Genomic DNA, 12886 nt, shown 5'->3' on the forward strand with positions numbered 1-12886 from the left:
AACACTTGGTTCAGTAGACTGTCAAATTCCGTAAACAAGATCTTGGGTCTCGGCCGCAACGAAAAGGTCACAGAGCATTTGTAGTCTGACCACTGGGGCTTTTTTGTGTGGTGTTTGCATGTTGACTCTTCTAAGTTGACCGTAGGGTCCATAGGCTGGGTACACCTACACCAGCCTTTTACCCAATGGCAGCTGGGACGGGCCCCAGCACTCCGGCGGCCATGAATAGCATACAGCAGGCATGGGGAATGAATGAATCTGACTGAATTGAAGCTCACCAAATGCAAAGATTAGACCAAAGATCTCTCCTCAGAGAAAATAAATAAATTGCATTTTATTCAGAATAAAACGAATGTGTTCATTGTGTTAAAGGTTGAGTATTTGACCGCTTTTGAATGAATGAAATCAGTGCAGCATAGAAAATTTACGCCTGAGCGGCAATCTTTGTGACACTGTACAATTATAGTTTACTTGACTGATCCAGAGGTTGATTTCTACAATAAGCACCTTGATGACAATGAGGTGAGGGGGCATCTGTTGCAAGATAGCGTCTGATTAGCGTTTGTTGAAATAACTGCTCTGCTTCATCCCCCAGCACAGAGGTTCTTTGGAGGCAACTGTTCTTATTTTCTTCTCCGGTGCATCTAACCGCAGCATCTGACATGTTTGGCCTATACTCAAGCAACAGTTTTAGTGTCATTCTTCTTATTAGAACAAAGCAGTAGTCAGTTCAATTTGTGAAGTCCTTACAGAGGAACCGAACCATATTCAAAGGATAAGATGCTACTCAAACTGTGTCAGCAAAGAAAGAAAAAAAGCCCATCCAAGCTTAATTCTTTATCAGACATGTTTATTTATTCAATTTCTGAATAGTATCATTAAATATAAGATGTAAGGTGGAGTGAAATGCACTCAGAGGGAGAAGTGATGGTGCACAGGGCAGCAGGCAGAGGGCGGCATAGGAAGGTTGGAATGAACTACAGAGCCAAAAACTCCAGTTTGTTTCACACGGACTCTTCAGGAGATCTTCAAGCCATCACCACAGGTACAAACAGCGCTGAAATCATCTCAAGGTCATTGTCTAATTGTTTGATGGGGGGGGGGGGAAGCTTGTTGTTGCTGTACTCTTACACAATTCTTGACCTGAATGATTAAATGTTTTGTTCTTTTCGAGATATTTGTAGTCATAATTAGAATACATCAGTTTGTGAATTATGATGCTTTTAAGACACTCCTATATATGAGAGTACATCCAACTTTGGCTGTTTGCGTTTCATACATCAAACGTACATTTTGTTTTCATGATCATTATTTTCAAATCCCAGACCTAGTCACCCACTCCTTCAAACCGCTTCTCCATGTCTTCCACCCTCTCTCCTTCCCCACCCCCATCCCAGGCTATCAGCAAAGCTAAATTTATCCATTGTGTCACACATGGCTGGTAAATATATATATATATACATATACTTTTAGAAAAGGTTCGAGCACAGTCTAGTACTCTCTCACACACCCAGTAATTCAGCTTGTGATGGCAAAAAACAAAACAAAACAACGCAATGTCCACAAAAAGGCAACGTGTACACACATACTGGTCAGTGTTCACATTCTCTCACGGACGTACAAAGGCATGGGGAGAATTTCAAACAAAAACACGTGTAAATGTACACACACTCGTAAAGTGCATGTGTGGAAGGGAAGCTCGGGAGGACGAGGACATGCGTGGAATGAATATAAAACATTTGGTGACAGAAGCATGCTCATTGACAAGCATGTTATAGTACAGGTAAGGCAGACATGGATGGAAGTGGAATCTTTTAAATGGTGGAGGGGCTGTCTGTGTTTGTGTCATTGTGGGGAATACTTCAGAAAGAAATGCAACAAAATCAAATGAACAGGCATAAAAACAGGAACCTGAGTGTTCACAGGAACAGACAAACACACCACAACGAAACCCAGACTTGATCAGAAACTCGTGGAAATGTGGAAAAAGTTGACTAAAGCTTCCCGTTGAATTGCTTCCCTACCTCAATCAGTCCTCACGCTAAAAGGCAATCCAGGTGAATTTAAATATTTTCATCTCAACATCATCATTATCATCATCATCATCATCATCAGGCATGTCCCACCGAAAAACCAAACTCAAGTAACTAAAGTACATCAAGTGAGCAGAATAAAGCACAGACTGGTCGACAACAACAACAGACTTAAAATCAAATAAGGCAGATGATTAAAATCAAGATAAAACTGAGTGAAAGACAAAAGCAGCAGAGCAAATGAGAGAGGCACAAAAATAAAGGGGTGATGACGAGAGAAAAAAAAAAGAAAAAAAAACACAGTCAGCTAGAATGGCCTCCGACATAAAGGCTCTCCTCCCTCTCTCTAGAACAATCAGCTGGCAGCCCCCTCTTCACAAGGGGCACCGCTCTGTCTGCTTGTCCATTTTTGGCACAGATGACATGTCGAACTGCACAGTCGGGATTGACCACGGATATGGTGCCATCTATTGTCAGCTGCAGCAAACTGCTCTTTGTGCGTGTCCAAGCATCTGGTGGTGGGAGTCAAAAGTGCAGGGGATCGATTTCAGAAGTCCATAAGACCCCGGAAACTACTCAGATACGAACTCAGCTGGAAGTCAAATTGAAGTCAAGCACGTTTTTTCCTTCAACCTGTCTCGTAGCATACTGTGTTAAAGTTGTGATAAATAAGAAAAGCAGCACACATGGCTGTACAAGGCAAAGTAGAGCAAGCATCAATCATAACAGTTCTTTCAAAGAGACAACTTAAGCCCAGGTAAATGCAAGAAAAAAATATATATACACAAAATGTAAACAAAGACTACTTTGATGAAAGTCAGTGGGGTCATGCATGTCATCTGCGAGGCGGAGCTACTTCAGAGTTCAGGTGCCCGTCTGCCCTGACTGGAGAGGTGTGTGGGTGGAGGTGTGATGAAGAGGCAGTGAGCTCCTCCTACTCGACTTTAACGCCCATCTTCTCTGTATTTAATAAGTACAGGCTGTCGTCTATCAGAAAACTGGAAACAAAACAAAGAAAAATTGACATTCTCAACCAGGTACAGTTGGTTTTTTCCACTTATTGAGGACACAACAAGCACAAACATGTCTCATTTTAATGACATTTTATGGCCAACATTCCTCTCTCTTTGTGACACGGCCTTCGGGAAAGCTATGAAACAAAAGGTGCAACATACCTGTAGAAAAGGAAGTGCACCGGGATGGTGCTGAGGTGCCAAACAGCGTGAGCATCTAGGACCCAGAGCAGCGGGGGGAAGTCCAGCAGCTCCAACAGGGCCAGGCCGTGAAGCAGCAGCACCACCAGGCCGCACTTCCACCAGTACGGAAGGGTTCGACGGTTCTGCCAGCACCAACACAGCCACCACAGGAGGTTCACCATCCCTTAACAAAGACATGAATCAAGAAAAAGTTTTAAAAAATAATAAAAATATTAATAATAAAAAATTATTATCTAGAAAAACAGCATTAAACTAGGAAATACAGTTGCTGCAGAAAGTTTAGATTACAAGCCAGCTACTAAACTGGGTCAGGTAAATATAGACGGCTGCTACATGCAATCCAGTATTCTGATTTTAATTGTATTTTTTGTGCATTGTGGTTTTTTGTTCCACATATAAACATGTCATCCTGCTTTAAATAGCCCAGATTAGCTACCTGGAGCATTCTGCTGGAAATAACATCAATATCAGACACAACTGCGCACGAAAAGCAAGGAACGTGGACACATCAGTGACAAGGTATAAAGGGATATGAATAACCAGGTTTTTCTTTCAGGAACGACTAAGACTCAGTATCACTATATTAATGTGCATGTGAACGTATTAAGTGACTTTGACTGCATACAGTCAAAAAAAAACTGTGTATCTCTTTATAAATCAGCCATTATCGGGCTTCTGAGCAACTGCTGTACCGATGGTGACGTTGGCAGCCATGTTGTAGCCGTAGTCAAAGCTGACAAAGGTCAGGTAGGACACATGCGATGTAAAGACCAAGATGAGCAGGACTCCCACCATGCTGGACACCCCAGGTCGCCTCAGACCCAGAGTTCTGGAAAAAAAGAGCAGGGAACGTAAATAATGTGTAAACACAAAGGCCTGAACACAGGCGAAAATGTGACATCCTTTCTGGTTTTTGGAATATTATATCGTGAACAATGAAACGTTACCATGGTAACATGAGACAGGAGTCTGAGCAAGCATTGATGATTGCTCGCACTAAATTGGCGATCATATTTCCAACTTAAGCCTGGCCATAAATAAAAAAAAATCTGCAGAAAACATGGAGTCCCTGCTGCGGAGCTCACCTCACACAACACAGGTAGATGGAGTAAAGAATGACTGCTGTTGCACAGAAATAGTCCATTTTCTGGAAAAGAAGACCACAGAAAACTCCTTTATTGTCAACAAACATCCAACATCGTGCAGCTGATGTTGATGAACTTTTAAGACAACAAACTGCACATAGCTGGAAGATTTGTCAGTAATGGCATTAGGATGCTACTGATTTGCTAAGCTCATTAGCCATGCAAAGAACAGAACAGTCATCTCAGTAGGTGGTGCAGGTTGTTTTTGGGGGTTATTAACTCCGCATGCAACTAAACTAAAAACAGGGGTTCTGTTTTGTTTTGTCTCCTAATTAACACTAAATCACTTGACAGGCTGTAATCTGAAAAGGCTGCTTTTATCCACCCTCAGCTTATTGTTTTGTACTGCTGGTTTTGTGCTTTGCGTCACAATAGCTCTGACTAAATTCTGCACATTAGCAGCGATAAGCGAATACAGATTTTTCTAAACAATAAGTGGAGCGAAACAGAGCGGAAAGGTGAGAGATAATTACGTTTTTGACCGCGTTCTCCATAAAAACTTAACGGGATTATAATTCTTTTAGCCCCGACAGTCTGTGGACAAACACGGCTTCATTACATGTATCTAGACACTTAATGACTTTTACCTCAGTGAGAAAGGTGTCCTTCGTGTGAAACACTGTAGACCAGAACCACGCATTCAAAGATACCTGAACACACACACAAAGAGGTTCTTGTTGAATTTGCACAATGAATTCTGTTGTGGCGAGACGACGCAAACATGGCAGAAGAGTCGCTTTAGTGTCCCCCTGTTTGCAACTCACCAGAGAGAAGGCGTTGATGGTGTGGTACATGGGGCTCTGGCGTGGCACCGTGCTCCTATAACGCAGCAGCATGAGAAGGCAAGCCAAGCCATTGAGCAGAGATGCCATCGCAGATGCCGGCTCCTCAAAACACAGGAAGCGCGCAAACGGCCACTGGGAGAAGCAAAACACACCACCCATGGTTTCAGTTTTGGCTCAGACTGTGCAACGCGGTGCGATGGGAAAGTAAAAAAAAATCTGCAATATATCATTTAATACTGTATATGTAAACTTAATATGTCATCATTTATGGTGGGCAGAATCCCGTGTCTTCAATGAGGAACAAATGAAGGTACGACTCTGTGGTAAAATGCTCACTCTAGACTCTTTTAGCCTCACAAACCTTGCCGTGGAACTGCGGGATTCTGTACCCTTCAGCCTGGTAAAGGTCCACAGTGGTCCACATGCAATGATAGCGGCAGTCGTCACGACATGTCCAACCTGGGACACAGGGACAAGCGGAAAGGAGCCGAAAGCCGGCACAGACACAAGTCAGAGGGTCAACCTCAGTTCGCCTTACAAAATCGTTCAGAATATAATGAATCTCTGATTTAACTGTATAAAGTATAACTAGTTTACAACAACTGTTTATGACATCTCTAACCAAAGAGCCAAACATGTTCCGGTTCTTCTCTCCAGATTAAGGAACAGGCTTTTAAATCTAAATTAATTTGTGATTTTTTTTTTTAACTAATCATTCATAACAATAATGACTCTTGCTCTCAATATATTAGCTGAAGTAAAGTGGGTTTCTGGTTAGACTTCACATAGCCTGGAAACTTTTGTGTTTGGATCTCACTCAGACACCAAACAAATGTTAATGGGAGGACCAGGGTGAGAACGTTTGCGAGACCTTGTCCAGCTAGAAAAACTGGCTTTTAATCGTTTCATGTTACGAAACTGTAGCAAGTTTTGTGAGAGGTCAACGATGAGAAATTAAAGCGTCTTTAAAGTCACACCGCATGTAACAAGAGGAGGAATGAGCAGACAAACACAATTTGAGTGCTTCTGGTTAGCAAACTAATGGAGTCATTTAGCAAACGTTTAAAAAAACACACTTACAATACAACTAAATTAAATGAATGGACGGCTGTGAAATCAATAGCTAGCAAGCTAAGTTAGCCTAACTCACCTGCCTTCAAACGACTCACCTGTCAGCACCATGTACTGCGGTTGTGTGGACTGGAAACCCCGCAGCCGAGCTCCGGTGCAGTTTGTCCGGACACACAGCTTTACACAGTCCCGGTAAACGGGCTCCTTGTCGCCTTGAGAGGACTTAACGGTCGTCACTGACATCAGGAGCAGAATGACAGTGGCCAAAACGGGGAGTCTGACAGATGTGCAGCGGGGAAACACTGAGGCCATGGCGGTGGGTCTCGGCCCGTCAGGACTCACAAAGGCACGGCAGGATGATAGCGGCACTGAGCCAAAGAACCACATCACCACAGGGTCATTCCAGGTGTGTGGGGACAAAACCGCGCAGGGAACGCAACACACAGTTACAGTAGTGGTTCCCAGTTCCCAGAGCTCCCCTGTACTCTGCTCAGGGTCAAGTTTCACATCTACATAGCGTTTCCTGTCATTATTTTCAAAATAAAACCACGTATTTTGAAGCTGTTAGTTTGAGGGGCAACATTTTGAGTTACACCCACAGTATCAGTAACAGTGTCTGTTTATAGTTCAGAATGAACCTCCACCGTAAATGTGAAAAATGCAAACCTGTTCATTGGCCAGCTTGGATTCAACAAAGATGTTTTGAAGTAATAGTTCGCTTTTATTCTGACAAAAGAAATTTTGTCGCATGTAGGTTAACATCCTGTTACAGACAAACCTTGGTCACGTGATGCTTTGATGTTGCCCAAACATATATATATATATATATATATATATATATATATATATGTATATATATCATGTGCATGTGAACGTATATATATATATGAATATGTATAATATAGAAGGAGATATCTGTAATTGCTTTGAATTTATTGGTGATGTTAGTCAATTAATTGATATATCTAAATTATAAGTATTGTTGCAAAAAATTGCCACTATATACCTTCTTTGGATCTCTCACCAGTCAGTTGAAAACACCTCCAGCACCTAAACCTGCTGCATTGATTTCAGGGTCTTTTTCATTCCAGCTCACAATATTAGTTATTCATTTTCTAAGCTTGGCCCTTCTAAGCTTTCATTTCTCACGAGACTAGAGAAACAACCATTTCAAAATGTTCATAAATTATTTTTTACCCAGTCCTGAATAAAGAATCATCTGTTCTAAAAAATGGATTCCCCTACTGCAAATTCACGCTTTCACACAAATGATGATTCTGTGTTGTATTCATATAGTTTTTGTCACATCTTCAAAATAAGCCTCTTGTTGAATAGCTTTGGTAAAAAGTTCCCTTTTTTAAAATAAATGTTTTTATATATTTTAGCAATAAGGGTTATTTTGGATATCTCAAAACCCTTCACTGGAAACTGTTACTATTCATTGGAGCGACATTAAACGAGTAGATTTTTTTTATTACTCCCTCATATTTTTAAAATCACATTCTTAATGATATTTCACTGGTAGGTGTTTATACTATGTTGATTCCAAGGTTTTCTATATAAAATCACCATCAGGATTATTCAAGCTCTATCTGGTTTTATTGAATGGGTGATTAGAAAATTAAAATTCATTCATTGAGATGCTCTCACTTCTGACTCTGACTTTCTCTTGACTCCACTGTCATGGTGACATTTGTTCAGGTGTTGCTTCACCAGTAAATCAGTGCAGAATTTGGTGAATCTTTCTGAAGAAAATCTTTCTAGTTGTGCATCTATCATTTAGAAAGTTTTCTTCCCTCTATCCCGGTCTTTCCTAACAATGTTTGGGAACTGGTTGAAAGGTGAAGGATGTTAGTGAAAATGATGTGCTCAACTTTCTTGAGGTATACCAACCTTCTGCATGCTGCTCCCGTCCTTTTCCCCACTCACTAATCTTGCTGAAAATGGTGAAGAAAATTTTTCAGTTATTTTACTTTTTGACTTTTGGAGATCATCTACTCAGTTATTTGTTCAAAGTAATTAAATCTTGATATGCTTAAGCGTTGCATGTCACTATATATTTGGAGGTGATGTATATGAATGTGCAAGCATACACCAAAGAAAACAACCTTGAACAAAGAGTATTAAACCTTGAGTGCTCCTGTGTCATGCACAGCATGTCATGAATCTTAATCCTTCAAGGACCAGGACACTGTTAAACCTTTTATTTAGATTGATTTACATGTTGCCACATTTATTTATGGTTCGCTTGTGACCACTAAAAGACTTATAAGGCAATAACTCGAGGACTGAAGTTGATCTGAAGCTGCTCCTTGCTAGTCATGTCTTATTAATACAATGCAAGGTGTTTCCTTTTTTCCGTTTGTCCTTCTGTCATGCACATTTATGGTAATGAGCTGTATTGGGAAATGATCTGACAGCTGTCTATGCTTGGGGATTATGTATGTAAAGGCCAGTAGCTGTGACTTGTGCATAGCTGCAGTTTAATCACTGCATTAAAATGTCCCATCTGAAGCTTGATAATGTGTCACCAAATGCATTCAACAGTCAGAGTGCAGTCAGTGCTCTGCAGGGCTCTTCACTGTCATCCAGCAGCGCTTTCACCCATGCTCCCACTTAAACCAGAAGACACAGTGTGGTACGAAAGATAGTGGAGTTTATTTGTACTTCTTTCTTTGTTACAGTGGAGACTGACACAGTCACAACAACAGGAGAGAAACAGCGATGAGAGGGGGAAAGAAAAGTGAAAAAACAAAGACTTTTTTACTTTTGTTCGCCTCTTTTCTTCCCCCCACTCACCATCTTTCCCCATCTCTTTCTCTATTTACAAGATCTTTTTTTAAAAAATTCATGCTTTCCTTTTTTCACTTCAACTTTTCCTTTCACTCCTGCGTATATGAGAGGCAGTGACGGGTTAAAAGAGAGGAGTAGGCAAACTATTATAGCACAGTACTCCCACTCTTTTACTGCGCTCTCCTCTCCTATACAGACAAGGGGAGAAAGCCGTTAAACATTCTGTGTAAGGTTGAGACTAACAGACCGCCTGGGTCAGACTGCTCGCTTGTTTCAAGCAAGTGACTGTGTATGCACCACAGCACCCAAGAGACATTTTGACCAACCGCTGTTTACACTGAACTGCATGTGCATACACGCTATGCGTAGGTGTGATGCATTCACTGTTGGCCTCAACGCAGAAGGACAGAATGAATGATGGGGGGGAAAGGAGGAGGAACAAGAGGCAGGGACAGAGATAGAGAGAGTGTTTCAGTGTCATAAGATTATTTTTATTGAAAATAATCCCATGTTCCCCTGTTGGTACTCACACACAAACACCCCCACAGCCCCCCATCCTCTCGCTGAGTATCTTGGCAAAGGAGAGAAGTCTTTTCGTATTGAGTTGGCGAGCGGAAAGAGTAGGCCTGGGCGTGAGTGTGTGCAAGGAAGTCATGGCGTTGGAGAAGGGGGAGTGAGTGGATGGTGGCACAAGTATGAGCTTGAACGGAGGTATGGATCTTGAGAGAGGGTGATTTACTCCTCCTCCTTCTCCTCTCCGTGTGTGATGACGTAGCAGATGTTCTTGTAATCCACATTGCCAGCCACATCAGGGGGGAATGCAGCCCACAGGTTGGTCATCTGTCGAGAAGCGATAAGAGCGATGTCATACGGCCCGGGACAAGTGAGGGTTATCACAGAATATGAGTGAGATAAAGACTGATCAGCTCACCTCCTCAGGAGTGAACCTGTCACACTGGGTGGTCAGGAGCTCCTCAAGGCTGGTGGAGGAAAAAGTAGAATATCAATGTGAGATGTGCCACAAAGACATCAGAGTCGAGGTAGAAGTTAAAGGTGAAAGCTCTTACAATTCCTTCTTGATGGCACCTGTAGCCTCAGGGTCCAGGACCTTGAAAGCGCTCACGATGACGTCCTCGGGATCAGCACCTAAGAGCAAATGAAAGTCAATCAGTCTCAAAAAAATAATATAAGTTTTAATATAAAACTAAATGAATAACGTGACAAGAAATACTTTCTAAAACAAAAAAAGAAGAAGGCAAGAAAAGCAAGGACTGAACATGATGTTTCAACACACCCTTCAGCTTCTCGCCGAACATGGTCAGGAAGACTGTGAAGTTGATTGGGCCGCTGGCCTCCTTCACCATGGCCTCAAGCTCCTCATTCTTCACATTCAGTTGGCCCATAGTGGCCAGTACGTCCCTGAGGTCGTCCTTGCTGATGATGCCATCTCTGTTCTGGTCGATGATTGTGAAAGCCTACAAGAATAAGAGTGGGAAGAATAGAGTGATCGGTCAAATATTATAAAAGCAAAATTGAATGTGTTGAGTGTGGGGCATTCAAAGGCTTTTACTTCCTCAAACAAAAAAAACATTAATAAAAAAAAAAGTAAGATCAGAGATTCTCACATTTCTCACAACTCCTCCTGAAAAGACTTGTTAATCGTGATCATAAGTAGGAGCTATTCCGTCAACATATACGTGTAAATGTGTAGCTGTTATCCACTTCTCTTTACACAAAGCTGCATGTAGCACCCAGTGAAACCAAAGATGGCAATGCAATCCTTTTCGGACTTGACAGCTGGTTGGCCACTTGTCTCTCTAAGGTGTTAAAATGGTTTTGGAATGTGAGACAAGCCCCTTGTGACATTTAAGGAGAAGGTATTGATTACAGCTGTCGTCCTTTTGCCTTGTGACTGAATCTTCTAACCATGTTCCCAATGTCCTTTTAGCTTCTGAGGCCTTGAAATGGGCCAGCTAAGCTACTGTTGAATAAGTGTTCTCTTTTATCTTTACCTGGATACTGACGAAAAATGACCAGCTATCAAGAAAAACAACGTTATTTTATACGGTCAAAGTATCAATTCATCAAAATATCAAATACTACAAAAGACAAACAAAAAAGAAAGTTAAAAACTTTATCAAGGGAGTAAATCAACATTTTGCTACCATTAATAATCCATAAGGGGTTGATTCATCTTTAAATCTAGAGGCCTCAAATGTTTTCTTTCCCTTTCTACTTTGAGACCGTCTTTTGCGCTTTGACTAATTTGACTTTCCACCAGCTGTTGGGCTGCATTCCAAAGGAGTCACGCTGTTAGTGTCTCTGAGGAGAATTACTGAGCAAGGATAGACGATATCTAGCGCCTCTCATTGGAAAGGCTCCGATGTACAGTCCTGTAATGTTGATGAGGACATTTTGTTGTCATGCAGCCGCACTTATCAGATTTTCATCATTCAGAAGCCCCCCTCAAATTACCACAGAGGTCATAATGATACACGGAGCCATCAATTACACTCGCGCCACAAAGAGCTTTACAGAGATTTTCATCTGTTGAAGTGTGTAAGATGTGATCAAGAAAATGTTACCTCCTTGTACTCCTGGATCTGGCTCTGCTCAAACATGGAGAACACATTGGAGGATCCACCCTCACCCTGCTGCTGCCTCCTCTTGGCTTTCTTGGGTGCCTGGAAGATTATTAAAGGTAAACTTACAGCATACAAACATTAAACCCCACAGATCCTTGCTAACTCTGGTTTAAAATCATCAAATGCAAAAAAGACCCAAATGAGCCCTAACAGTGGAGATGTTCCTAAATAAACACAACTTTAGTCCCAACTGCTAGGTTGCCTACTGAATGACACTTTAAGATGAATTAATTAGCATTATCATCAGTCTTTTTTTTTAACCTTTTGAAATATCTTTTTCATCAATCATCCAGTTATTGATAAAATGCCATGTAATGGTTTCCGGGGGGGGAGTGTATACCATAAGGAAATGATCCCCAAATAGATTTAATTTCAATATTTTTATTATAAATATCTTAGCCAAACATTAGCTCAAGCCAGCAGGTAAATGCTAACACTGAGTCCAAATCCAGAGTTGGGAGCCTCAATTTAAGAAACTATTTCACTTCATGTGATGTTGGTAATCCACGCAGCAAATGTATCAGTGATGCGCTCATCTCATCAGCTTTTAAAGTCGAAAAGATCTTACATCCTAGAGACTGTTCTTTCAAGGAATGTGGCCACACTCACCATCTCTCAAGTTTGTGGGGTTGTTGATGTTCAAGAAGAGAAGCCTACGCCAAGCCGATGTGACTGACATGTATGTTATGGCCCCTTGGGGCCTTATATACTAGCCCACGGGGGCTAACTTTAGCCACACCATCAGGTTTGGCAGGAAAGCAGAGCCGAGGGAGAGTAAGAGAAACAGGGAGGAGTAACGAGGAGGTTGAGCGTATTGGTTTACTGATGCTCCAAAATAGGCTGCACGGGTCTTGGAATGAGGTGAATTTAACGCCAACAGACAGGATTGAATTTAGTCTTCTGTGGACTAATAAGGCCAAACGGACACACCAAATGTGCTGAGGGTTCACTGAATTGCTCCCTCTTTTCGTTGTCTTTGTTGTGCCTACATTGTTAACTTTACACTCACTGCGAGAGAAGAAACCTCAGTAGTGTGATGAAAGAATATGGAAGCTTTACTCCCTCAATACAAAACACAGATGGGATGCTTATCCTGCAGCCAACTTGACCACTGCTTTCTAATGATTAACACTAGAGCTTCTCATATGTGTTTGCAAGTAACATATCCTGAAGTCATCAGCTGTATAAGTGACAGGT

General features: G+C 41.6%; 2 protein-coding genes across 2 annotated transcripts; both read right to left on the bottom strand.

The window, feature by feature from the left end:
• Nucleotides 1-829: 829 nt before the first annotated feature.
• On the bottom strand, nucleotides 830-6753 carry pgap3 (post-GPI attachment to proteins phospholipase 3). Its single transcript, XM_072373419.1, has 8 exons — nucleotides 6350-6753; nucleotides 5542-5639; nucleotides 5160-5312; nucleotides 4983-5045; nucleotides 4336-4397; nucleotides 3943-4079; nucleotides 3209-3413; nucleotides 830-3031 (listed from the first exon to the last, which is right to left on the bottom strand). Exons 1-8 carry the CDS (start codon nucleotides 6636-6638, stop codon nucleotides 2968-2970), a joined length of 1071 nt encoding a protein of 356 aa, XP_072229520.1. The 5' UTR covers nucleotides 6639-6753; the 3' UTR covers nucleotides 830-2967.
• A 2137-nt stretch (nucleotides 6754-8890) lies between these two features.
• On the bottom strand, nucleotides 8891-12403 carry mylpfb (myosin light chain, phosphorylatable, fast skeletal muscle b). The gene is made up of 6 exons (XM_072373103.1): nucleotides 12299-12403; nucleotides 11630-11728; nucleotides 10339-10519; nucleotides 10112-10190; nucleotides 9976-10024; nucleotides 8891-9884 (listed from the first exon to the last, which is right to left on the bottom strand). The coding sequence occupies exons 1-6, from the start codon at nucleotides 12299-12301 to the stop codon at nucleotides 9780-9782; spliced, it is 516 nt and encodes a 171-aa protein (XP_072229204.1). The 5' UTR covers nucleotides 12302-12403; the 3' UTR covers nucleotides 8891-9779.
• Nucleotides 12404-12886: the final 483 nt, after the last annotated feature.

The sequence above is a fragment of the Leuresthes tenuis genome, unplaced genomic scaffold (genome assembly GCF_036924035.1).
Source record: "Leuresthes tenuis unplaced genomic scaffold, fLeuTen1.0.hap1 SCAF_20, whole genome shotgun sequence".
Taxonomy (NCBI): Eukaryota; Metazoa; Chordata; class Actinopteri; order Atheriniformes; family Atherinopsidae; genus Leuresthes; species Leuresthes tenuis.

Excerpts from the sequence above, each read along its gene's own strand:
- pgap3 (XM_072373419.1), bottom strand. The coding sequence starts at position 6,638 with ATGTGGTTCTTTGGCTCAGTGCCGCTATCATCCTGCCGTGCCTTTGTG. Across the intron at positions 4,398-4,982 it reads AGGACACCTTTCTCACTGAG|AAAATGGACTATTTCTGTGC; the intron begins GTAAAAGTCATT and ends CTTCTTTTCCAG. Across the intron at positions 3,032-3,208 it reads GTGCACTTCCTTTTCTACAG|TTTTCTGATAGACGACAGCC; the intron begins GTATGTTGCACC and ends TTTTGTTTCCAG.
- mylpfb (XM_072373103.1), bottom strand. Across the intron at positions 10,520-11,629 it reads AGATCCAGGAGTACAAGGAG|GCTTTCACAATCATCGACCA; the intron begins GTAACATTTTCT and ends TTATTCTTGTAG. Across the intron at positions 10,025-10,111 it reads GGTGCCATCAAGAAGGAATT|CCTTGAGGAGCTCCTGACCA; the intron begins GTAAGAGCTTTC and ends TTCCTCCACCAG.